Source organism: Mixophyes fleayi, chromosome 2, assembly GCF_038048845.1.
Source record: "Mixophyes fleayi isolate aMixFle1 chromosome 2, aMixFle1.hap1, whole genome shotgun sequence".
Classification (NCBI taxonomy): Eukaryota; Metazoa; Chordata; class Amphibia; order Anura; family Limnodynastidae; genus Mixophyes; species Mixophyes fleayi.
Genome location: NC_134403.1, coordinates 208,696,061 through 208,722,680, shown reverse-complemented (window position 1 = coordinate 208,722,680; position 26,620 = coordinate 208,696,061). Strand labels below are relative to the sequence as shown.

The 26,620-nt window shown below is 37.9% G+C and overlaps 1 protein-coding gene across 3 annotated transcripts in view; it reads right to left on the bottom strand.

The window, feature by feature from the left end:
* The window catches only part of EPHA10 (EPH receptor A10), a 501,782-nt gene that overhangs the window by 187,379 nt on the left and 287,783 nt on the right, over positions 1-26,620 (bottom strand). The window contains exon 6 of one of the 3 annotated variants that reach the window (XM_075195415.1): positions 19,815-20,650. The exons of 1 other annotated variant lie outside the window; for it this stretch is intronic. In XM_075195415.1, the coding sequence (XP_075051516.1) occupies positions 20,553-20,650 (98 nt within the window). In that variant the 3' untranslated portion in view covers positions 19,815-20,552. Of the gene's footprint in view, positions 1-19,814; positions 20,651-26,620 lie in introns of those variants that run through there. One more of the 3 variants, XM_075195416.1, reaches the window with a different exon arrangement.

Sequence of the window (26,620 nt, the reverse complement as noted above, 5' to 3'; positions counted from 1 at the left end):
TGTTAATTTTAAACTTTTTACATGCGTTCTGAAACATACTGATAGTCCATAGTTTTCGACAAGTGTTTGCTTCCTTCCTAATGTGTGTTCTATGGGAACACACATTAGGTACATTAATGTATTATTAAAATGAGTACAAAGTACAATGTTTTCAAGTATTGATTTGTAAGCATTTGGCTACATTTTGCATAGATTTTTAGAACTCATTATTTTGTAAGGAGCTCATTGAATATAAGCAAGTAAAATATACAGCAAGATTCTTGAGAAATGCCATTCACTTTACTAAATGTTCTCTTTCATTTGCATAGTAATATATTATTAGCTGTGCAGTAAGTGGCACCAGACATGTCGATTTATTAATTTCAAATATAAAGTGACAAAAATAGGATTTCTAAAAATGGCTAATAGACATGCAGTTGAGAGATATTTAGATCCTAATTAACATACAATATAGCTTACAATACACAGCTACTAACACTGTAAAGCACTAAAACATGTAATGTTATGCAGCACAGTTAATTTGGAAGCAAAATTTACACTTTTTAAATGGAGCTAAGATTAACAAGCTGAAAGGAAAGAGAGGCACAGAGATTTGGTGTACAGAAGATTTTGTATCTAAAAAGAAGGACAGTTAGAGGATACAATATGCCTATAAGCATTTATATACAGTGGAGTGCAGCATCGGAACCTACCTCGTCCTAAGCAATGATGACATTATATTTAGGAATGGCAGAGCACTGTGTATCTGTGAAGCAGAAACTCTCAAATACTCACTTCAGATAATCAAGTGTAAATTTGGCAGTGAGGGCCAGCTAGTGAACTATCCCCAAAGTAGCTATCATTTTTATTTCTTAGCGCATCACATGTGAGTTGTTGTGGCGGAAAATGAATAACTATTAACCCAATCATGACATGTTTAAAGATTCTATAAAGACCTGATTTTTGCTTGCTCTATAATATTACATAAATATTAACTACCAAAGAAGAATAATGGTGAGAATTTCCTGGAACATGCAAAAAGTGAGAAATTATATTGCCTATCTCCCAGCTATCCCGCCATCCCGATAGTCAGGATTTTTGACTCACTGCTAAGAAAATTGGGAGCCGTGCCCCACTCATAACTGGGATTGAGTTTCATGTGAACATGTTGCTGGGGTGTTTTAAGAGGAGAGGTGTTTTGAAGTTGGCCAAGAACTTCAGACCTGTACCTCTCCTTGGGGGGGGGGGGTTCACTTCCCCAATGTGACTTAGCAAAACCCCCTTTGGAAGGTGTGAAATAATGGTGAGAGATAAGCAGTTAGTTAATATTGAAAAGTAGGGACATTTCCAGGGACACATTTTTAAAACCTGTAGCTGCCCATGGACAATATGATTGCCAACTATGGACATCTGTAAGATGGAGATACAGTCATTGAATGTAATCATAAGGCAAATAACTAGCAAATCATCATATGTACACTATGTTTTGAGCCTCTCCCCAAATAGCTATAATTTATTCTTTGAGTGCATGCAATTAGCAGAAAGGTTATGTTTGGTGCTCTTTGAAAACTCTCTGTTTGATCTCATTGGCACACTGCTGACTTCATTTCATCTTGTCTAGAAAGAGCAGAAAGATATTTGTGCAGAGACAGAGGCTCATTCATAATCAAGATTAATCCAGAGAGCAAACAAACGTAACCTCTCATATACCCAGAAATCAATATGTGTGGTCATTATCAAGCACAGCATAAGAGTGTGAGCAGGTGCAGATGTGCCACTGCTTGTAACCAGCTCACTGCTGGATTTAGCAATACGGTACGAATGATGAATCAGAGTTTTATCCGAGGTTATTCTGGCTTTTATAAGGTCATTTGCACATGGGGAAAAGCAGCACTTGCATTAAACCTTGGCAACACTGCCAGAAAATGTTATTGCCATTTGTCAGAAGCAATTTGCTAATGGTAATCTTGTCATATTTTAAACACAATTATGGGCTGTTATTTATCAAAGTCTGACAACTACAAAACTGTGACAATATTAGAACAAAATAAGCATCTGCTTTATCAAATGGAAAAAAACAAACTGATTCACAGTATTTCCTAGAATTCCACAAGTCACTGACTATGTTTGAATTTTTAATGGTATTATGTAAATTGTGCATTAATGTTAATGCAGGGTTGTCAGTCTCGCCAAAGGTCTGATGTGACTTGACAAGGTCTTTTCTGTGTCCCCTCAATTTTTTGTTTAATTGTATGCCATTTTTTATATCAGAGATACTTGCCACCAAATACTTTTAATACGCAGTATATTCATTATTTATTAGGAAGATTACAACTTGCCCAAAATTGGGATAATGCCATTGTCAGTTATCAGTCTTAAAACATTATTTTTGCTGAATTATTGTATGTATTTAACCCTTTAGCTTGCAGGTGCCAAAATCATACCTCAGGAGGCTACATAATTTGCCTTTTTTTACATTGCATAGATATATCAAGAATAACTTACTGTACCAACAAGTTTTTTTCGGGCAGAAAAAGATTTGGTACCATAGTCAAGTATATATATTTTTCATTGACGGACATTCAAAGAGGAAAAAGGGGATTTCTTGGGGGGTACTTGTTAACTATATGGAAACCACTGGATTCCGCCAACCTGTCATTCAAACAGAGGAGGAGATTTTGAGTGCGAGTGGAGTGAGAGCTGGCTGGCTGTTGGCGATATCCAGATCCTTGAAAAAAACAATTCAAATAAATAAAAAGCCCTCAAGACCTCAAGATTCCAAACCCTCCATCCCCATGGAATGACAGGTGGGCAGAGTCAAGTCGCTATTTTAGCTATTTTAATGAACGCAATTCAACCCATGAAGCATACCCCTTATTTTATTCTGTAACATTTACAGGGGAAACAAATATGTGTATTTTATTGTATGGTTAGTCTGTGATTTTAAAAGTTATTCACCCAAGGGTTAAGAAAAAACACATATGCACATGGGACTTCTACAGAAAAGATGCCTTCACAAATGAGGGCTCCATAGCAGCTGTACCCCTGATTTTATGGTAGCTACAGTAGCTTGCTATCTCTGATTTGACATTTGAGCCTATTTATTAAACATTGAAAAATCCTACCTTCTCCAAAAACAGCTACAGCCATACTATCACTGGAGAAGTGATTCGCCGGCTTTCTCTAATGGGGCATCTGGAAGCCAGTTTAAAAAAGACATTGCGGTACATGTGCCGCCACAATCTTCCTTGCACTTTTGCCATCCAAGGATAGAAATAGCAGAAAACATTCTTTTCATTTTTTAATCTATTTAAAAAAAATATATATATATTTTGTCCCACTAGCTCAAGCCAGGGCTTTCACTTCCATTGCTCATGCATGAGACATCTAGCAGGCCCAGCAAAGCAGTAAGGAAAGTCTTCCCACTCCTGGCCAGTATAGATAGGCAGCTGAGTATCACTCAGCTACTCTGGGAATATTTTAAGAATAAAATGTGGAGATAACAGATTTTCTATTGCTGCTATTAGTGGTGATAGAAAATCAATATTATCACCACAGATTAATGAGTAGGGGCTATAGTTTTAAGAAACCTATTAGTGGGGGCTGCACACCATCACCTACATTGGATCAAAGCTGTCACTGACAGCCTATGTGTCCCCCAAAGGGGCAATATCTGAATGATTCACTTCCGATCACCAGCACAAGATAACTCAGTGTGCTGAATACAAAAACTATAAAGCACGATCTCAGCAGTAGGAGAGTGACAGGTAATATGGTGATGTCAGGGATGTCCAGGTGGGTTGTCCCCTGCAGTAGAGCTAAATTCAGTGCAGGATCTAGGACAACTTGAATGCTAGGAGCTATTACAGTCATGGCCAAAAGTTTTGAGAATGACACAAGTATTGGTGTTCACAAAGTTTGCTGCTTCATTGTTTTTAGACCTTTTTCAGATGTTGCTATGGTATACTGAAGTAAAATTACAAGCGTTTCATTAATGTCAAAGGCTTTTATTGACAACTACATTAAATTTATGCATAGAGTAAATTTTTGCAGTGTTGACCCCTCTTTTTGAAAACATCTGCAATTCGCCATGGCATGCTGTCAATCAACTTCTGGGTCACATACTGATTGATGGCCGCTCAGTTTTGCCTAATCAATGCTTGGAGTTTGTCAGAATTTGTAGGTTTATGTATGTTCACCCGCCTCTTGAGGATTAAGGTCTGGGGAATTTCCTGGCCATGGACCCAAAGTTTCGATGTTTTGTCCCTGAGTCACTTTTGCCTTATGGCAAGGTGCTCCATCATGCTGGAAAAGGCATTGTTTGTCACCAAACTATTCTTGGATGGTTGGGAAAAGTTGCTCTTGGAGGATGTTTTGGTACCATTTTTTATTCATGGCTGTGTTCTTAGGGAAAATTGTAAGTGAGCCCACTCCCTTGGCTGAGAAGCAACCCCACACATGAATGGTCTCAGGATGCTTTACTGTTGGCATGACACAGGACTGATGGTAGCGCTCACCTTTCTTTCTCTGGAGAAGCGTTTTTCCAGATGCCCCAAACAATCTGAAAGGGAATTCATCAGAGAAAATTACTTTACCCCAGTCATCAGCAGTCCTATCCCTGTACCTTTTGCAGAATATTAGTCTGTCCCTGATGCTTTTCCTGGAGAGAAGTAACTTCTTTGCTTGCCTTCTTGACAGCAGGCCATCCTTCAAAAGTCTTCACCTCATTGTGTGTGTGCAGTTGCACTCACACCTGCCTGATGCCATTTTTGAGCAAGCTCTGCACTGGTGGTGCCCTGATCCCGCAGTTAAATCAACTTTAGGAGACGGTCCAGGCACTTGCTGTATGTTTTTGGGCACCCTAAAGCCTTCTTCACAACTATTGAACTTCTCTCCTTGAAGTTCTTGATGATCTGATAAATGGTTGATTTAGGTGCAATCTTACTAACAGCAATATTCTTGCCTGTGAAGTCCTTTTTGTGCAAAGCAATGATGACTACACATGTTTCCTTGCAGGTAACCATAGTTAACAGTGGAAGAACAATGATTTCAAGCACCACCCACCTTTTTAAGCTTACAGTCTGTTATTCTAACTCAATCAGCATGACAGAGTGATCTCCAGCCTTGTCTTCATCAACACTTTCACCTGTGTTAATGAGAGAATCACTGACCTGATGTCAGCTGGTCCTTTTGTGGCAGGGCTTAAATGCAGTGGAAATGTTGTTTTTGGGATACAGTTCATTTTCATGGCAAAGAGGGACTTTGAAATTAATTGCAATTCATATGATCATTCTTCATGACATTCTGAAGTCTATGCAAATTGGCATCATATAAATTGAGGCAGCAGATTTTGTGAGAAATAATATATGTGTTATTCTCAAAACTTTTGGCCATGACTGTAGGCCGAATTAGTATCAGATCTAATAATGTAAGTGTGGATGCAAGATCTGACAGTATCGCCCCTCACTTCTGGTTCCTACACCCCTGTACACATGTGCAAGAATGCACAAGTGTTACATTTAATAACTCACCCCAAAATCCCTAAATTAAATTAATCCTTTTCCAAGGATCTGATTCCCCAGCCCTTGCCCTACCCCACTTTCTTGCAAGCACCTAAATTATACACAATGATTAGCTGTATCCATAGATGAGTTCCAGCCATAAAATTCCACTTTTGTTTCACCAATCCACACTGTATTTGAGGAATGACAACAGTCAATTCATTGTGTTAATAACATCAATATTTAGGGGTACAGCTTAGAAAATGTCACTCATATCTAGCTGTACTCGTGTGTAAACCTAACATGTCATCAGAAAAAAAAGAACGCTTTGAAGATTAACATGTCCAATTTTATTCCTGACCTTGCTGGACCTTATACAGTAGTCTTATTTAGTATTGTTATACTCTGGTGAACTAGACAGATTAAGCATCAAATATTTGGGGTTGAAAGAAACTGTGGGAAAAATAATGAACAATTGTATTTTCCCCTAAATTTTCTCATTACTTGTGCAAATAAGGCACGTAAAATAACATTTGAGCTTAAAAGAAAGTCATATCTATCCTGAGAAAACCTATATAACACTTATTTCTGTGGACAAATGAATAGAAACTTTATACCTAGAGAAACTGGCAGAGAGCCAAAATCTTAACATTGTCCTTGTTATGAAGGGGAAAAACCTATTTGGATATGATAAGGTTAAGGGGGGTATGAGATGTGACGTTTAATTGTATGATGGAAATGTATAGAAAAACTCGCATACACACTTTTTTATAATAGAGCTGCAGGGGAAAATTAGGTTAAGAAAATAAAATGTTTGAATTTAGTTGTATATATTTTAGACTAGTGTGCTTTAGCAGATTGTGTACTCTAGTACCAGTACATACATATAACACCCAAAATGCAAATCCTTTTTAAATTGGTTATGTATTGTAGGCAAGAGGTTAATTAGAATTGCTCTAGATTGAGTTTGTACAGTATAGTAGTGAATTAAAAAGTCATATCAAGTCTGCATGTTAAATTACTTGTAAAGTTAACAATCTCATTTTGTTCAGTGAATAGAGAGAATTCAGCTTAAATAACTACATAATTCCCCTTTAGAAATGTAATAGTTTTCATTTCTCACATTAATTCCAATTGCTGTTGTATGTCCTCCAGGCATTTTAACAGTATAGAAATATTGATGTAAAACATTTTTTTTTTCTAGTGCTATTAAATATGAACAGCATTTAGAACTATTTAGAAATACCTAATATATTATAACTACATTAAAATTAGTATCTAAATTTAGACTTTCTCCGGCACTTATCCTAGGGATAAATGTACTATTAAGACCCGACATTGATTATCATACACAGACATCATACAAATTATAAATAAGTACTGTTGCTGCAGACTATCCAACATGGGAGTTCCTGCAGCCCAACACAAAATGCTCTGCTCCTGAACTTCCCTCTTGATTTATATTGCAGTTACCTGGGCTGAATTGACTGTTGAAGACCGTGTTTTTATTGCCAATTGATTAATTCAACACAGCAGAGCACATTGTAACGAGGTGAAGGGGTCATGATGGAGGGTTTGCTCCAACAGTATATAAACCAGTATTTACAATACATACATACAGATGTAATGATTTGGCTGATCATATGAAATATGTAATTACACATTGCTAAACCTTAAAGTGTTTGTCCCCCCCCCCCCCCCCACCAAAATTAATAACTACGGCAGCAATATCGAGTTCATACAGGGACAAATGCTGGAGGGCAATGGTGTCTATGACAGTTGCGGAGTCTATACAATTCCCCTTCCAATTTATCCTGCTAACTGTACATGGCTCTGGAGATTGTTAGAGTTGGGTGGAAACCATCTTAAATTGTACAATTTTCTACTACAATCCATACTTTCTGAATACCGCATTAGCATTGTGACTTTGTTGTTCTATTGAAAAATCAATGTAAATAACTTAGATTATCTTTAGATATTAAATCCCTGTGACCTACCTTTCATTTGCTTTGTACTTCTATGTCACAATTCCACTTGTGTAATCCCAATATGAATTAAAATTACTATTAAAATAGAATTCTATAAATGTTTACATCTTAACGTATAAAAAGCTGATTTGCAAAAAAATGTAATTAACTGTTCTGCTGTCTCCTGGTAGAAAAATAGCCCTCTAGTAAAGTTTTTTCTAACCAATCTATTTGTGTATGGAAGATTACGGATGACACATATCAAGTAAAAGATTGCAGTCTTGATTTTCGCTTCCACCTGCCTTCCCTATTCACTACAATAGAGTTTGACAGGCAGGGACAACTTATGTTAATTTTTTATTTTTTTCAAACAACCTTGCTGCACTCTGCAAATCTGTTAACCCTTAGTGCTGCTGACTAGCTGAACTGAACGCTGAACTTTTTCCATAGCAGAGAAGATCCAACACAACAGCTCTAAGCCTTTCAATTAGAGATGCTGTGTTCCATTCCTATTGCTACAGAGAGTCGCGCAGCACTAACAGTAACCAACAGAGCCTGCAGGTATTTGCCAAGCATCCACTTCATACAATGAATCATGAGAGTCCCAAGAGAGGGAGGGTCCAAGTGCTCAGATTTATACTAATAACTAGATATGGGTGAATCAGTTTTGGAAAGTCAAAGTTGAAAAATATGCTACATTTTTTCTTTATAACATGGCACATCTCGTACATCGTCGGCACTTCTGCCATCAAGACCACCAGACTACCCAGCAGTTTGGAAAGTGTAAGTCAAACTGCTGTCGGAAAAGGCATTAGTATGGCAATAAAAAAATTACCTCCCCTTCTGTAAAGGTCTGTGCTACAGAGGTGTCCTGTAGTAGCATTGAGTCTCTGCTGGTAACCCTGGCAGGTGGGTTCCAGGGAAATGAAAAATATATTGTGCCCCCATATATTTGTGATTAGCTAACAGTGCTCCAGTGTTTATAACTTTAACTAATAGTGTCCTCTTGGATGAATAAAGATATACATTGTGCCTATTATTGCCCACTAAAATTTCTCTGTAGTGCTGGGCTAGTTGTAAATACTTACCTACAATCTTCTTCTTTTGGGAGAAAAAAAGCCATAGTAGTGAACCAGACTGTTTCCGAGGAGCTCCATTAAAAAATAAGCTAATTTCTTGTAAGCCCATCTACTTAATAGACGGGCAGTCAGATCCGAAGTGGCATCTCATCCATCAGGGCAGCAGTTAAGCGGTGTGGGTGTGTTTCTTGCATAGTATGATGTAAGCACACCCACTAGTTTTTTGGAGCAGTGCAAAAATTGGATACTATTTTACAAAATCATTAAAAATAAATTTTAAAAAACAAGTTGTATTTGTTTGCAAATGCTGATGGCTTAATACACTAAAAAAAGAATGTGTCTTGGTAACCTTTTCAGCTATTGTTTATTGCAATAGCTGATTAGAATGGCACAATGTACAATATGGAATATGCTAAAAATACATGTCACCTGGCGTGAAAGGACGGCTGATTTAAAGGATTAACTGCAATACAATGACATTCTGAATAAAGTACATTTTGTAGCTCTCCTTGAGGTTCACATTCCATATCAGAATGTGAGAGCAATTAATTATGGCAACATATACGTGCTGTTGTAATAGTAGCATGTCACATTCACTGCATTAGAACAGAGATTTGCACACTCTCTGGGAGGGAAAAATTTACTAAACAATTTAAGTGAATGTAATTGTTCAGAAATCATAGACTTCTTTCGCAACTCCATAAAGATCTGAGAAGGCATAGAAAGGCTTTAATTTTTCTGCCTATTTTATTATTATTAGTTTTTTTATTATTTTTTTTAAAAAAAAGTTCTGAGATGGAATTATTTTGTTTTACTTTATACTAACACATTCGATCGCTTAAAAAACATTTTATTTGGACCCAAGGAAATGTTTGCCAAATAGGTTAAGTGGTTTTAGGGCACCACTGTTTGAGCGGGTAGGGAAAGAGAGAAAAATGGTTTCATGTTCAATGTATGGTACAGTGTAGCGTAAATTTGTGGGGTGCAGGAGTGGTAATATAAAACATATTCCCTTACAATAACTAAAGCACCACCAACTCTGATTTATTTTTACATAATGCACTGTTCAGCACTTTTTACGTACTCTAATTGTATTTGATATCCTGCCTAAATATATATAATTGTGTCTAAATAGAAAGATGCTTATTCCCTACCTATACCTATATGTTTTTATTGTAGAATACTATAGCTCAGCATAGTTCAGCAATTGGTGCTGAATGTGGCTAATTATTAGGCAGTTGCCTATAATGATAGATCATTAAGTGAAACAGTTGTAAAGTAAGACTTTATAGAATGAAAGTATTCCGCTAAATGTGTAATAAAAAACAAATGTATTGTTAAATAAAAATGCAAAGAGAATAGAAATAAACAGAAAAGCCATATAATAAAGTAATTTTAAAACCACATTAAACTTGTTAATAATATCCAAGCTGACTTTCCAACATTGTGTGTACAATAAAATAAACTATACACTATAATAAACTATATGATGCCTGCCTTCACCCAGACCTAATAGAATATTTTAATAAAGAAAAAAAAATACCTTACACACTCAGATATATTCGTACTGCACCCTTTGTGTGACACTTTTAGGCTGGTTACTTATGGATGTTAAAAAGCTCTTATTACCATTTTTAACACCATTAAAACATGCAAACAGGTATAAGAATGGAACCTACTGATTCCAATAACCGCGTACTGAGTGACTACAACATCTTTTAGATGCCCCGTGGTCCGTTTACTTGCTTTCTCTAAGGTGAACCTAAGAGGGTCCTCCATTACCCCCCCCCCCCCACAGACTATCACGTCACGTATGCATGCCTGAACATGTGTTTGCAATCGAGAGCAAATAAAATGCATTTTATGTGCAATATACATTAATAACATCCTCATAAATGTATTTAATGTGGGGGATAGTAGAAAAGAACTTTTTTTTAATAATGATTATATTATTAACAGGTGACAATAATTGAATATTTTTTCTGTTCATTGTGCAGGGACTTTATATTACACATATGTATTATACATTTCCTGCAGTGTGTCGTGTCTGTCTCAATGCGGCAAGTGTCGTATATGCAGAGAGTACCTAGACCAGGGTTTCCCAAACCCAGTCCTCAGGGCTCCCTAACAGTGCAGGTTTTCCATATCTCCTTGCTGAAGCACAGGTGTATTCATTACTGACTGACACATTGTAACAGATCCACAGGTGGTCCTAATTATGTCACATGTGATTCAGAAAACCTGCACTGTTAGGGAGCCCTGAGGACTGGGCTTGGGAAACCCTGACCTAGACCTTTATTCAACAAGAGACGTTTCTTCACATCTGCTTCTAGTTGAATATGGACGTGTGTATGCCTGTATTATGTGTGTTTTTGAAAAAATTCACAGTGCATTTGTTTTGCGTGCCTCAATGAATCAGGCCCCATATTTCCTTTGATCAAACTTGACATGCAGTTCCACTGGCTTTCCCAAAATTCCACAAAAGCAAAGATCACCCAGCGTTGAATCTTCAAACCACCTACTCTGATGAATGGATAACAAATAACTGAACTTTGGTAACTTCACCTGTTTCCTAGGTGGCAGAACATGCCAGGCACCATTTATTCTGTCTTACAGTAGCCATGCACACTTTCCTGACCTGTAGCTTCATTTGTTGTTCCACTAACTTAAGTATATAGTGTTCCCCACACTTCTTAGATCAATAAGATAATTTGGGAATGTCCATCTTTACATTCTGCTTCATGTCATTGTACATCATTTTTTTGTATAATGAATCTCTCAATGTACAGCATTACATGATATGTTGGTGCTTTATAAATAAAGAATAATCATAATAACCAGGAGACACTGAGAAGCACAATCAACATGATATTTCATGGTGTCACCCCATTTGGTCAAGGAACATGAATAATTCCTCTTATACTTATACTAAGTAACATGCTCAGGTACATGTTTATCAATGATAAGAATATAAGAAAAGAGCTAAAAAAAAACAGGGAAAAGTTGTGACAGAAAGTTTTATTTGCAGCATTAACCTCAATGGATAATCCATTTGGAGCAATGGGGCCCTTTGAAAGAAAGTTTGAAAGAACACAGCAAAGACTCCATATTTTATTAATGTATTTAGAATATCTTATATTCTAGCAGAAAAATCTTATAATAAGTTTAATAGATATAGATTCAGTAAAATTGATATACTCAAGCAGACCAAACTCATTTCAGTATGTACAATATGAGTATTATTCAGTGGCATTTGAAATAAAACTACTGGTCAATGGGTGATATGGAGAATTACTAATTTATAGCATGCATGACAAAGTCACTGGATTAGTGCTTGATGGCAGATATATTTTACTTAGATTCATAACCAACTTTTTTTAAAACCCCAAGAAAATATTATGTGTAAGCTGCAGAAGGACTATAGGCTTGTTGAAAAGCCAGAAAAGGGTCCTGGGGCTATGGATGAAGAGTGAGGGTGGGCTCCATCCTTTAGGCCCATCAACCGGGTCTTCCAAGTTACCAGTGATTCTGCTGCTAATCAGTAGTTGCACCTGAGTAGTGCTGCTAAAGGGATGTAAAGCCTGATATCTTCCTGTAGGTGAACTGTGCTGAAACTTCTTTTTGTTTTGTTTTAGTTTGTTAGTCAGAAGTGACCAGTGTTTAGTTAGAGCCGGATGGCAAGGTGTTTATTTTGGAGTGTTCTTTTTGTTACTGAATGAACTGGCTGAGGCCAGTTGCACACAATCTTTGGACTGTGAAATATTTCAGTGTGCAACATTTGCAATGCAACATTTCTTTACACTTTTATAATGAACATTGCTCTGCATTGTAAGCTTCTACTGTTGTCAAGACATATATCAATAAAGTTGCAGTCCTCTAAATATCTGCAGAAAAAAATTGGATGCTTGTAAAGAAAGACATGCTACACAATACACTTTTTTCTGTGCCCTACTTCTTCATGGATGGTGCAAATGCCAATTTTCTAAATACAACTTTTCCAAGTTTCGATAAGTCCCCAGGAAGTCAACTTAAACGTCTGTGAAATTCTATGTTTATTACACTGCTCGTTAATCTCAAGTGAAAAAGAAAACGAAAAAAAAAACCTCACAAAATATCATGAATTATTCATGACTACTTTCTTTTACTATCAATCCCCATGGCCTATATTTTAGCAGCTGGGAAAGCCACGGGTAGTTTCCAAGAGCAGAATTTGTAAGTTGGGTTGCTGGTGTTGCTGTTAAAAGGCTCTGCATTTTACGCCAGCATTATGTCAATTACAGCAATATTCGATTGTTATTACAATATATTTTAATACTACTATTGCACAGGCTCAGTCTTCCACTTTAATATGCTTAATGATTCAAGTAATACAGGGTTGAAGTTCTGCCAAGAAACTACTGTCAGTTATAGAGTTTAGGCAGGTACATATTGCCTACACATAAGCCAGCCCTTTTTTGGGCTAGACCGGCGGTTCCCAAAGTGTGCGCCGCGGCTCCCAGGGGTGCCGCGGCGCTGTCACAGGGGTGCCGCGAGCCAGCCAGAAAAATAGATATAAAAAAAAAAACTTACCAATCCACGCGGTGCCGGGACCCAGCATCCTCCTCTCTCACGCAGCTTGTCACTGAATGTCGAGCTGCGTGAGAGGGAGTGTGACAGTGACAGGGGACAGGCTAAAGGAGGGGAACAGAGTGACAGGTGGCAGGCTAGAGGAGGGGAACAGTGTGACAAGGGGCAGGCTAGAGGAGGGGAACAGTGTGACAGGGGGCAGGCTAGAGGAGGGGAACAGTGTGACAAGGGGCAGGCTAGAGGAGGGGAACAGTGTGACAGGTGGCAGGCTAGAGGAGGGGAACAGTGTGACAGGTGGCAGGCTAGAGGAGTGGAACAGTGTGACAGGTGGCAGGCTAGAGGAGGGGAACAGTGTGACAGGTGGCAGGCTAGAGGAGGGGAACAGTGTGACAGGTGGCAGGCTAGAGGAGGGGAACAGTGTGACAGGTGGCAGGCTAGAGGAGGGGAACAGTGTGACAGGTGGCAGGCTAGAGGAGGGGAACAGTGTGACAAGGGGCAAGAGGAGGGGTCAGTGTGACAGGTGGCAGGCTAGAGGAGGGGAACAGTGTGACAGGGGGCAAGAGGAGGGGGACAGCGTGACAAGGGGCAAGAGGAGGGGGGACAGCGTGACAAGGGGCAATAAGAGGGGAACAGCGTGACAGGGGGCAGGCTAGAGGAGGGGAACAGCGTGACAGGGGGCAGGCTAGAAGAGGGGAACAGCGTGATAAGGGGCAGGCTAGAGGAGGGGAACAGCGTGACAGGTGGCAGGCTAGAGGAGGGGAACAGTGTGACAGGTGGCAGGCTAGAGGAGGGGGACAGCGTGACAGGGGGCAGGCTAGAGGAGGGGAACATGTGACAGGGGGCAAGAGGAGGGGGACAGCGTGACAAGGGGCAAGTGGAGGGGGACAGCATGACAGGGCAGAGGAGGGGGACAGCATGGCAGAGGAGGGGGGCAGCGTGTCTGGACACAGAGGGGCAGTGTGTCTGGATGCAGAGGGGGCAGCGTATCTGGACGCAGAGGGGGCAGCGTATCTGGAGGGGTGCCTTGAAAAAATTATGGAGACTCTAAGGGTGCCGCGAACTGCAAAAGTTTGGGAACCACTGGGCTAGACCCATGATCTACCTGTTAATTCACTAGGCATTATGCCCCAGTCATGTCTCTATTTCCTAGTGAGTTGATAGAGACTATATCCCATAATTATTGGTCCAGCCAAAATAATGGTTACCTCCATTGGAGATCTTTTGCAAAGCAAACCCGATGTGCATCGCAAAATGTCTTGGTTTTGCACAGGTGTGCTTGTATAGCCCACCCAGTACACTTTAAGGTGCTTTCCTGCCCTCTGCTTTTGGGAGATGTGTAAGATAAACAAAAGTCAGCAGACAATTCTGAAGAGGTGTACTGTGCAAAACTTTAAACTCCCCATCTAAGCCCAGTTTGCTAAATCATTAGCACCGCCCCTTTTAATAAAATAATATTTTTTATTTACCCTCACAAATACTGCTCAGAATAGACTAATTTATGGTTTACATTAATAACGAAAATGAGGAAACATTGAGACTACCTTGATACATGTGGTAATTGTGCGTGTGTGTGTTGAACTTTTTATTGCATATATCTGCGGAATTTCATTGTAGAAAGACGCAAAAATGGTCCTATTAAAAGTTACCAACGTTTGATTGAGTACTACAGAAGAAACTTATTATTATATCTTCATGTTTTGGTTTTGGCAAAACTGCCCTCATGTGTTTTGTTTTTGGTTTTGGATCTGTATTTTTTTTTTTTAATTGCTTAAAAATGCTAAAATCACATAACTTGGCTCTTTTTTGTTCCTGCATTATTGTTAACCACAATAACATTAATTTACAGTCATTTTCAGTAAATTTTTATCAAGTGACAAGAACACTGCTACCCCTCCTATTTCTGTATGAGCAATGGCACTGAGCAATGAAACTGGAGACTGGAGGGAGACAAGAACACTGCTACCCCTGTTTCTGTGTGAGCAATGGTGCTGGATCTCCAGGGGAGGGAGGTGCTTATGGAATATAATACCCGCAAGATCCAACGACATAACAATGATGTTTTGCCTCGATTCAGATCTGTGGAAGCGGGAAAATACAGAGCCGGCTCGGCTTGGTACTTGGATTGGCGATGTTTGGGGAGGTTCGGTTTTCGGAAAACCAAGCCTGAGCAGCTCTAATACAAAGGAGACATAGCCTATGTAGATTATAAGATTTTAGACACATAGAAATGTGGTATTGATGCATCATAAAGTAGTAGTAAAGTTTTTTTTATGAGTAAAAACATTAAAATATGTGCTTCTAAATGTATTTATCACTGTCTATAATCATACATTGGGCTCTAAGTTAAAGCTGCTCACACGCACATGTGTTACAAAAGACTAGCAATATGGAACAATCGGCTCAATATTAAAGCATGTGTGGTGCAAGAATAAGCCAAATGCCCAACTGAAATTAGATCATTATTTTTCTGCTTTCAAATGTACTAATAACCCTCCCCCCACCCTCCTGTATGCCAGGAGTGATCCAATTGCTTGGTCCAAGTGCTAAGTAGCTGGATCTCATCACTTCGACTAGTCACATGTGTAGCCAAACTGTGGCTCAACGATCGACCCATGCAACCTATTGCTTTAGTTTTCAATTGTTTTTGCTAATAATCAATTATAGTGTTCTACTTCACTGAACTGACTCATTTTGATGCAAAAAAAAACTCTGTAGTCAACTAGATTCAGTGCCAAGGTAGAATAGAGCATTACCCTAGGCTCCTCCTACCATTGCCACAGGGGCGGATCTAGAAAATTGTTGTACACGAAGAAATTTAGGGGGGGACGATTTAGGCCCCGCCCCCTTTCTGATATCTAAGGCTGCTGGCAGCTGCACACTATGTGCAGGTCTGCTCGGCAGTGACAGGCAGGGACAGTGTGCTGCCCGGCTGCTCTGATTGTTCTTAAAACACAATCAGAGCAGCCGGACAGCACACTGTCACTGCCGAATGGACCTGCACATAGTGTGCAGCCATCGGCACCAAGCCCCTGCTAGGGTGGGCGATTGACCCGATCGCCCCCCCCCCTCCCTGGATCCGCCACTGCCATTAATTGTACTTACATATTACTGCATGTTCAAAGTTTGAGCATCAATTGCATGCTACCCTAAGGTCACCTCACACTGTTCCATGCAGACTACCCACAGAGCACTCAATGGCTAGTGACAGACTATGCTGCAACTCAGACATATAGATTGAGAGGTTCATGTTGAGTGGAATGCAAATTGCATTTTTGGTGTATAATACACTGTTTTTCAGAACTATTGCATTGTGTGCTTGCGCAGAAGTAATAAAGCATATTATATAGCTAAAGCGCAATTTGCATTCAACTGAACACGAGCCCCTGAATAAGTAATATCACTTTTCCTAAGTTTTCATATTTTGCTGCTAAAATGTTTCACCACCTTTATAGAACTCTCTTTCTTGCTCTGGGCTCATGGGCAATCCATATGCATGCATAATAAACCTTTATTGATAATTTGCTGGTATTTTCTAAAGGTAGCGTATACATTTGACCTGTAAAAACTAATAGCAATAATGTATATTCAAAAGATTACAGAAATAGCGGGACAAAATAGTTTAATTGTAATAATATATATAACAAGGTCTTCATTTATTGTATTTTAAACACAAAACAAAAAACTACAACTTATAATAGATAAAAACAAGATAAAATACAACTGTCTTGACTTATAAAAAAAACACATTTAATTTTCTAATGTCTTTGACAACAAGCTTTTGTGGTTAAAAAAATCTTTTAATGTGAGACATTTACCTGTATTCCCGGGTGACTAAAGAACATTAATAATAGATAATAATCAACAAGCAAGTTACATTATAGATTCTCTTGAAACAAAAATAAATTACCACCTCAAACCAAAGCCATACATCCCAGGACTTTCTGCTGTAAAAGATGATTTTTGCAATTGATCAGAGTATAATGCAATCTACCAGAGAATGCCAGCTAGAGAAGTGCATTCCAGTACCACTTGTACTTCGTATATCATAAAGAGACATTCTCATCAGTATACAAAATGTTTAACACTCCCACTCAGCTTGTATGAGGTCAAGTAAATAGTGAGAATAACTAGACTTTTGCAGTAAATGGCAGTGGGAAGTGCTGGTGGGTAATGTAAAAGGACAATAAGCTTCATGACTATTTTATTTTGCTAGGATAATGCTAAAGTACATAGCCAACCACTCACATTGAACAATCAAAGACAGTTAAGAAAATTGTGAACATGTGGGGGTAAATGTATTAATGTCCGGATTCTTCAACTCCGGCGTGTTCTACGTCTTCGGCGATTAAATTTAAAGCGGCGCTGCATTGTAAAGGGAAGTTTCCCTTTACAATGCAGCGCCGCTTTAAATTTAATCGCCAAAGACGCTGAACACGCCGGAGTTGAAGAATCCGGACATTAATACATTTACCCCCTGGTGTGAATATTTACAGACAAATATTGCTAAAAACTCAGAGTGTAAACATTTAAAGTCAAAGAGAGAAGAGGTCAAAAATAAAAGCATTAATATCCCTCTAGGCTTAAAGGGAGGACTTATTGTCATTTTCAGGGTTGTCAATTTCATTCCAAACCACTGATGGTCAGCAATTTTTATAGGCTAATTCCACTATCTTAAAAGTAGTTTAAAAATGTAATCTCCTAACTCGCTAAACAAAGAAAGATGAGTTTTGCAGAGCAAGCCACAGAGGACTGTAATGTCAAACTATCTCCCACCGCATGATTCAGCTGCTGCAACCCACTGACATATTGACATTTCTATATTTCTATGCATTCTTATAGATGTAAGTTTTTCTATAGATTGTAAACTCACAAGCTCTTTGTGTGCCTGTAAATAGTATACCCTGTCTTGTTTTATTACTGTGTTTATTAACAACTAAACTGCTACACTATATACTGGCACTATATAAATAAATGTGAAATAATTAATTGATTTTTGATTAAAGTACCATTATGATATCTATTGGTGCTGGAACCTAATTATGTTGGCAATCTGAAGAAGCAGAATGATGTGGTGGAAGGATGGTATGATATTACACTATGCTGTGTCTTGCTCTTCATACTAGGTCCTCATTTGTATAATCCTGATTTTAACAAAGGTCCCCAATGACACAGAGGACTGATGCCCCAGGGGAGGGACCACCACCTTTCAAATAATGGGATGAGGAATTAGGTTTGAAAAAAGGAATTAAAATTTGTAGGTAGATTTAATTTGTACATTTTAGGTAAATTTAATGTTTTATTTCTTATAAGGTTGAAAATAGTTCCAATTATCACTAACTTGTTTTAATGTTGTTTTTGTGGTAATGTTTGCATTCTTTAGATTGGGCACTTTAGGATGTATTTTTTTATTTATCCTGAAATGTCATCTCCTTTGGAAGAGCCAGTGGGTGTAAAGTTGCTACCATGCTCAGGAGTGAATTGGGCATAGAACCTATCAAGATGTTTCCCGGTTGGCCGGTGGAAAATGTGGCAAGTTGCCTAACCTCCATCACCTAACTACAGCAAGAATACATTTATCCGACTTATCCACACAGCTAACATTACTTCTAAAGAGATATTATGCTGAGGTTATTGCAAATAGAGAGGCCCAGACATGCTTACTCTAGATTAACAAGGCCATTGTACAAATTACATTTAAAACTTTGCATATAGCACTGGCAATTGTAACAATTTTAAACCATAAAACTATTTTTGTTTCAAAATGAGAATTATTTATTTAACCAATTATTTATTTGCGTGCTCCTCTATCCATGCCTTAAAGTACTAAATGACACTGCAACTGCTCGTACTTATTAAACTGAAATCTTTTACTCATTACCATTTCCTTGTTACATTTATTCCCACAGTCTAAAAGTATTTAACATCCTAGAGGCTCTTGCTTTGCAGTTTCTAGGGGTTTACAGTTACATTTTTGTAGTAGGAAGAAACATCTAATGTGTATTGTAATGTAAAATATTTGTAATCAGGGGCAGGCTGGGCCAGTCACATAATGGGCTACCTTGGGCTGGGTCACTGGGCCACTTGCATTTGTTTTCCGTTAAAGTGTTCCTAATATGCTGCTGAGTCCAGTCTTGCCCCAGGCTAAAATTTGCCAGCAATCCCCTGACTGTAATGTATAATACCCTGTCCAAATCAGCATTGTAACCTCCTCAGTAGTTTCAAGGTTTTCTAATGTAACTGACATAATGAATCTCTAAACTGTATGGTTAAAATGCAACTCGAATACAAAAAAATATTGGAGAATAAATGGTATTGTTTTCTTTCCTTGAGTATCAGAACAGCTGTGATTAATCAGAAAGTTAGTCAAACGTTTCTCAGTGAATGCTGCTGAGTGCAGGCGTGATTCTATATATAACAGCTAAACATCCTTAGTCACTGACTATTGTCAATGAACAGACAGTATGGTGTATTCTGCAGCAGCCTATAGTGTTACTTCCTTTACCTGTTAATTAATACACTTTACATAATTTTGCCATAAAATCATTTTCTTCTCTCACCCAGTTAAGACAATCCTGAAAGTGCAAAAGTAGTTTATATTGGTTTAAAATATCCATTTATCACTTACACATGTATCTTCATACATTAATTCTCCAAACAAGTACTTTTATTATTTTAGTTTGTTTATTTTTAGTTACACTTTAAATACATTCATCAATATTTTAAAATGCTAGAGCTGTAGATGATAAAAGTAGATACATTTTGTTCCATAACATTAGATTTTTTTTTCCTTTCTTTTTGTATGAAAAGCCTCTTTTTCTGCTCAACGCTTTGATTGTCAACATACAAGGTTAGAAAATGGCAGGATTTGCACATTGGAAAAAGACAAAAGAACACATGTATACTGCCAAGCAACCAGGATTCAAACAAAGTGGAAGTCCAAGTAGAACAATTAAGTGTGACTTGCCTATTCAGGAATTACTTGTCACTTTCTTGGTCCTGAAATGTAATTTATAAAGAGAAAGGGACCAAGTTATCCTGAGACACCTGTGATTATTTGCTAACAGTGGAAAACTGAAAATGTACAGTAGACAAACAGTAATCGACTTTGATCAATCTAAAATATGTTAGACAATGGAAGGAAATGTCTGTCTGATTTATATTATTCTTAATATTATTGTTATTATTATTATACAGCTTATATATCAGAGTGAAAGGGCACACACAAAGAGGGAGAAGCTGAGCGGGGGCATAGGTTGGGGATGTGGAGGTGGTAGAAGAGGAGAGCTGGTATGCTTAATTGAAGAGTTGAATTTTAGAGCACGATAGAAGCCTTTGAGACTGGTGGACAGTGTAATTGGTTGTGGGTATACAGTACACATGCTGGGAGAAGTGCAGGAATCCTGAATGAGGGAGTGATGATTTAGGCATGGTGAAGCAGTGGTCATTGGTAGAGCCCGTGGTCAGGAATGCTTTGTAGGTGATGGTGAGTTTAACCTGGATTCTGTAGGGTACAGGGAGCCAATATTGCAACTAACAGAATAGGGTGGCAGAGTTGGATCTGTGAAAGAGGAAAAAGAGATGGGCATCATCGTTAAAGATGCATTAAAGTGGGGAGAGACAGGTTTAAGCGAAATGATGACTTGCTCCAAGGTGAAAAAAATAACCTGATTCTGGAGAAATTAAAAAGGTGGATGTACCAGGATTGGGAGAGGGACTGAGTGTGGGGAGTGGAGAGGGAGGAGTCAATATGTTCAGTTTAAGAAAACAACATTCAAGAGGAGATGGCCAACAAACAATAGGTGACATGAGAGTGGATGGAAGGGGGAGGTTGGGGGAGGAGAAGTAAATTTTGAGGTCATAGGCATGTTTTATTGAAGGCCAAAGGAGGTGATAAATCACCAAGGGAATAAGTGTAAATGGAGATGAGCAGGAGGCTAAGAACAGACCATTACAAGACACTGACAGGAAGGGGGAAAGAGTGAAGTTGGAGCAAGTGTAGAGACAGAGAAAGGGAGGTTGGTAACATAGGAGGTGAATCATGAGAGTGCAGTGTCACAGAGGCCAAGGGAATGGAGAGTTGCAAGAGCTTCAGTAATTCAGCAATGATCTTATCTATGCTGGCAGCTCAATTGGGAATGTCCACGCAGAGCACAATGAAGGTGCTTGAAGTTGAAGGTTATAGGAACTTATAGAGGAATGTTTTCTTTTGTCCACCTGTAGCAGTGACTTCAGATAGAGGATTCTTCTTCTCTTTACCTCACGCTTAACTCCTGCGTAACTCTTTCCGTGCTATATTAATCTTAATACAATTGTAATGAGACACTGCTGATATGCATGGTGCCCACACTGGCTTGCAACCACTATACACGGATTAAGTATGGGTAACAGACACATGTAATCAATTATTGGAATCAAACCCCAATAAGCTCCTACAAAAAGATTAGGAATACAATTTTTAAACAAACAAACTGTGTAATAGCAATAATATGTTAAGAAAAAAATAGCACTTTCTTAAAGCAGTCCATATACTGGTGCAGACAAGGCATAGATAACTACCATATATTACGGAAAAAAAAGCACTTTCTTAGTGCAGTCCATATACTGGTGCAGATCAGGCATAGGTAACTGCGTGTGTATTATGGATTACTCTAGATTTTTATTTTTAACTAAAGGTGAATACAATAAAAAAACATACAATTAAGTTACTCTGATGATCTGAGCATTCTGACGATCTGATTGGCTACAGGTTATTTATTGCCAACCCTAAAACTTTGTACACATGCACTATGGCAAGATGAAGCATGGCAATAAATAGAAGTAAAGACTTTAGTCAAAAAAACTTAAAAATGTAGTTCGAAATATTGTTACTTTTTAATCACAATAACATAAACAGGGTGAAAATTATAGACACATTCACAATATTCTTATGAGAAGCCCTAATAAAGTACAAAAACATCAACTATAAAATCAACTCTATAGTCATACATATAATCATCAAACATTAATAATAAAATGTATCAGATAATTAAATTATATAGTCAAGCAGAAATAAAGTTCACAAAAAACATGTGTTGCTTTGGTATGAAACAGGTTGGACAGCTCCCTTAATGAATTCCCCATTTTCATCTCCCCATCTATCTTAATAAAAAGAGCAGAGTAGTCTGTTTAAATGTTCTCCCGCCACCTAATTCAGCTGATTAAGGTCACTGACATAATTACATCTCTATATTTCTATACAGTCCTATAGATAGTAATCTTTCCTATTGATTGAAAGCTTGTGAGCAGGGTTCTCTTACCTCGTTGTCTTTCTGTTAAATCCAATCTTGTTTTATGACGGTGTTTGTTCCCAATTGTATAGTGCTTGTATATAATAAGTGCAAAATAAATAAATAATTTATTGAGTTAATTAAGTTAATTAATAATGTCCTGTTATGGTATCTATTGGTGCTGAGACTTAATTATTTTGAGACGCTGGAGTGGCAGAATGATGTGATGTGATGGAAGGAGGGACTGATGTTACACTACACTGAGACTTGATATAAGATCGATTCCTCCTTGGTGGAAAGACAATTTTATTAAGGGTACCCCTCAACACAGGGTACCGTGCCTCATGACGAGGAATCTCCACATTCATGTAAGCGGATAGGTAGGAAATTAGGAGGATGTTTGATCCATTACAAATCAACGGGGCATTATTAGCATGTAGCATTTTTAGGTCAAATATTTTCTTTTATTTTCAAATTTACTTTTTTTCTGATGAATGTTCATTAACTTTCATTACTATGAATAAACTACAGTGCCAAATAATTACATAATAAAGTTCATAAACAGAGACACATTGCTTTGGTGTTAAACAGGCTGTTAAAGTAGACAGCTCCCCAAATCAAGCCACATTGTCATATTTTCCTGTTTATGTGCTTAGAACCCTTAATGTGATGCATCTACAGATACAATTGTCAGTAGTCACTCCAAATGTGTCAGATATGTCAAAGTGAGAATCATAATAGAGATTTGCACATCCTGGTGGTAGGTATGCTTAAGTGTAGCAATTAAGATATGCAAAGTGTTTATACAAGTGGAATAACTGTAGGGGGAACAACTGAACACTCAGGACCTCCGTAGTTAGTTACTAATGCATCCTGGGTAATGACAGGAAGTCATCATTTTGGATATTACATGCTAAGAAGTAAGAGGTGCAGTATATCTCTCCGCTTACCGCAGCATCAACGGTAAGATTCCTGCCTAGTTATGCAGTTTTGCTATATTTTTCATGTTTGCATTGCATTATATATGTTCATGTTGTGATTGTATCCTACAATCTATTTATTACAGTTTTATCACTTTATTTACCATGTTCTTTACTGCTTGAATAAAGACCATTCTTCAGCTTTCCACACCTAGACTGGATTATTAAAGTAGGAGTGGTTATGCTGTCTGTTTGATTATATTCAGGCCAAATGGAAGTTATAGTGAAGATAGAGCAATTATAACGTGTAACTGCTTGCTTGTTAGGTTTTGTAAGAGAATGTTATGTTATAGTTTTGATGGAGATTGAAGATTAATATGTGACTGTCTATAATATGTTTGTTACATAGTTATTTGTATGTGATATTGCTAGTGTACTTAGAATGTGCATTGAGATTAAGGAAGAAAATGTGAACGTGCTATTGGAAATTGTTAAGTGATTTGTCTGGATAGTCAGTGGGCAGATGTTCAAATGTGGCTGAGATTTACATTGTTACATGGGAAAAGTTCAAGTTTATTAGCTAATACAGCAGCAAGGTGATATTAACAAAAACTGTGTTGTTATGGTGGAGTTTAGTATTAATATGGCTAAATGCTGGTTGTAGAGTTTAATCTAAGATGGCCAACTTCATTTTTTAATGCCTACTTTGTCTGTCTACCATGCGGTCTGATCAATCCTCCATCTTGCACAGCCCCACTTGCAATTAACATATACATACCCACCAGTGGTCGAAGTTGGGCAGTATGTGCCAGTATGATATACCAGCACTTCTCCCCACTGCCTTTCAAGCTGCTCACATGCTCCCAAGCAGGCACTTTGCTTCAGACCATGGGAACATATTAGTGATACTGTTGACAGCAGTTACAGGGATCGATTAGAGGAGCAGAGCTGGTGTAAGAGGGCTGCATGATGTGGGGATATGAGAAACATAGGGAGAGCCTCTCTGGAGCAGGTTGATGTGTTCATCAGTGGGGGTGAAGCTTCCACGGCACAGCTCTGTGACTGCCTATAGCTTCCTAAAGCACTGTGTGTACAGCATGTTCAGCAAGCTGCTTCTGGAGGAGTCCCCGGACCTACAGGTACTGAATTTCTGACTGCAATGTACCTACATAAGGAAGATGTGTAAACACAACTGGGAAACTATGCTGTAAAAATACCTGTGGGATTTAATATTTACCTTTTACATTTCCAATTATACAGTTAAAACATTGAAAATCTCAACGTTCACATTAGAAGTAGATGATTTATTTTTTAAAGTGTCACTTTAATGGCTATATACTGTCTGAGTCTCTGTGTCTGTGCTTGTCTTTGTGATACTCTGTTGTGTTAACTATGGTTACCTTACCTGAGGTTGGAGCTTCAGAGACTAACTTAGATCATGTATTACATTATATACAGTGTTCTGCAACATTCTGTGAAATGTAATGCACCTCTGCTTCTCATCTCTAATATATAACCTGTGACAAACTAAGACTGCTGAATTCAACATCGAATTGTCCTGACACACTGTGATTAGTGATACAGTATATATAAACAACTCTATTCTGCCCTTTTAGAAGCATGTATTACTCAGAATGTGATTTTCTGCATAAACATTACTTATTTGCTATTTTTGCATATATATATATTTATCTTGTTTAAATTTCAGATAGTTCAGAAATATCAACAGGGAGAAAGTGATACCTATACAGACACTTCCTCTCCTCACATCACTAATGAGAGGGAAAATTAGAAGCAGGAGCAGGTATAGATAGACAGGAGCAGAGGGTAAGGGAGAGAGAGAAGTAGGGAATGAGGCACAAAGGAGAGCATATGGGGAATGAGAAAGAGGGTTACCTGGGATGAAGTTAGACGTGCATAGAGTGTGGACAGACAAATGAAACAGATAAGGGAAAGGAAACTGGACACATGGAAGCCATAAATAAGAGGTGAAAAAACACAGGGGAATCATTAAGAAAAGTTGAAGTAACACAAGAGACATGGAGCAGAAGTGGGTGCACAGGTAGGTGGGGGACACAGGCTGGATAGCATTATATAATTTAATATATATTATATTAAACTATATAGTGTTGAAAATAAATCAAAATCTCTAAAATTTCTAGGGGCCATGATGACGCCCAAGACCCCTGCCATTCTCTTCAATTTTTCATACCAGCACTTCTAAATTCCCACTTCAACCACTGATACGCACACAATACAGTCACACAACCTTTAGACAATAGGTGAAGTTAATTTGAACACACCCGTACACCACACAATAGCTGATCAAAAAACACACACAATAACTTGTATATTTATAAAACACGCAATGAATGTAATGTATTGTATGAACATCTATGCTATACCACCCATGTTAATAGAGCATATGAAACCTGTTGAGTTTGTGTAATATACACTGTCTACTGTTTTATATTATAAATAAGTTTTACAATTAGAATGTTAATTAAGAATACAAAACATTTTAAATGAAGCTACATCGTGTGTGCAGTTTTTCTTGAAGATATAAGTATAAGTTATTATATGCCAGGGACAGCATATCTACTGTCAAACCTGTTGCTGGTACATAGACCACTTTCAATAGTTGTCAAGAAACTAGCATCATTTTAAAAGACAAAGCTCATATATTGAATATATTACATACAATGGTACGAAGGTTACTTAGTGGACTTTATGGGTGTAGCCTCTCTATACTCAGTAATCAAAAAATAACAGGGATGCAACTGTCAGTTGAGTTCATATACTCAATAGATGATGCCAGTACAATACCTATGGATCAAATCTAGTACTCTGACAAAGATTTATTGACAACATTATTTTATTTGGAAGGTATAAACTACAACCTGGGAGGATTTGATTATTGATCTCAAGTGAAACTATTACAACTTGATGTTCACAGCCAATTATAACACAGCCAACATTTCCTTCCTGTACAGTATTTATCTAAAACAACCACATAACAAAAATTATCAAAATGTGTTATCTATGTTGGCGGTATCCACATAAGGTAGCTAACTAATGTACCATATAGTTAATTAAAAATCTATGAACTAATTGTAATAAACCAAGATAGTTTGGTACTGAGATAGTGAATTATTCATTATAAAAGACAAGAGATTAAACCAGCCAAGAACTTCTGATAGACAGAATTAAACAAGATCAACAACAGTACCTTGACTTCATAAATACTATGGAGTTCAATGCCGAATACAAAATATTTAATAGTTTAGTAACAAACAATGGACTAGCCTAAAGAACCTATTTCTTAATAGCATCCTACCTCTG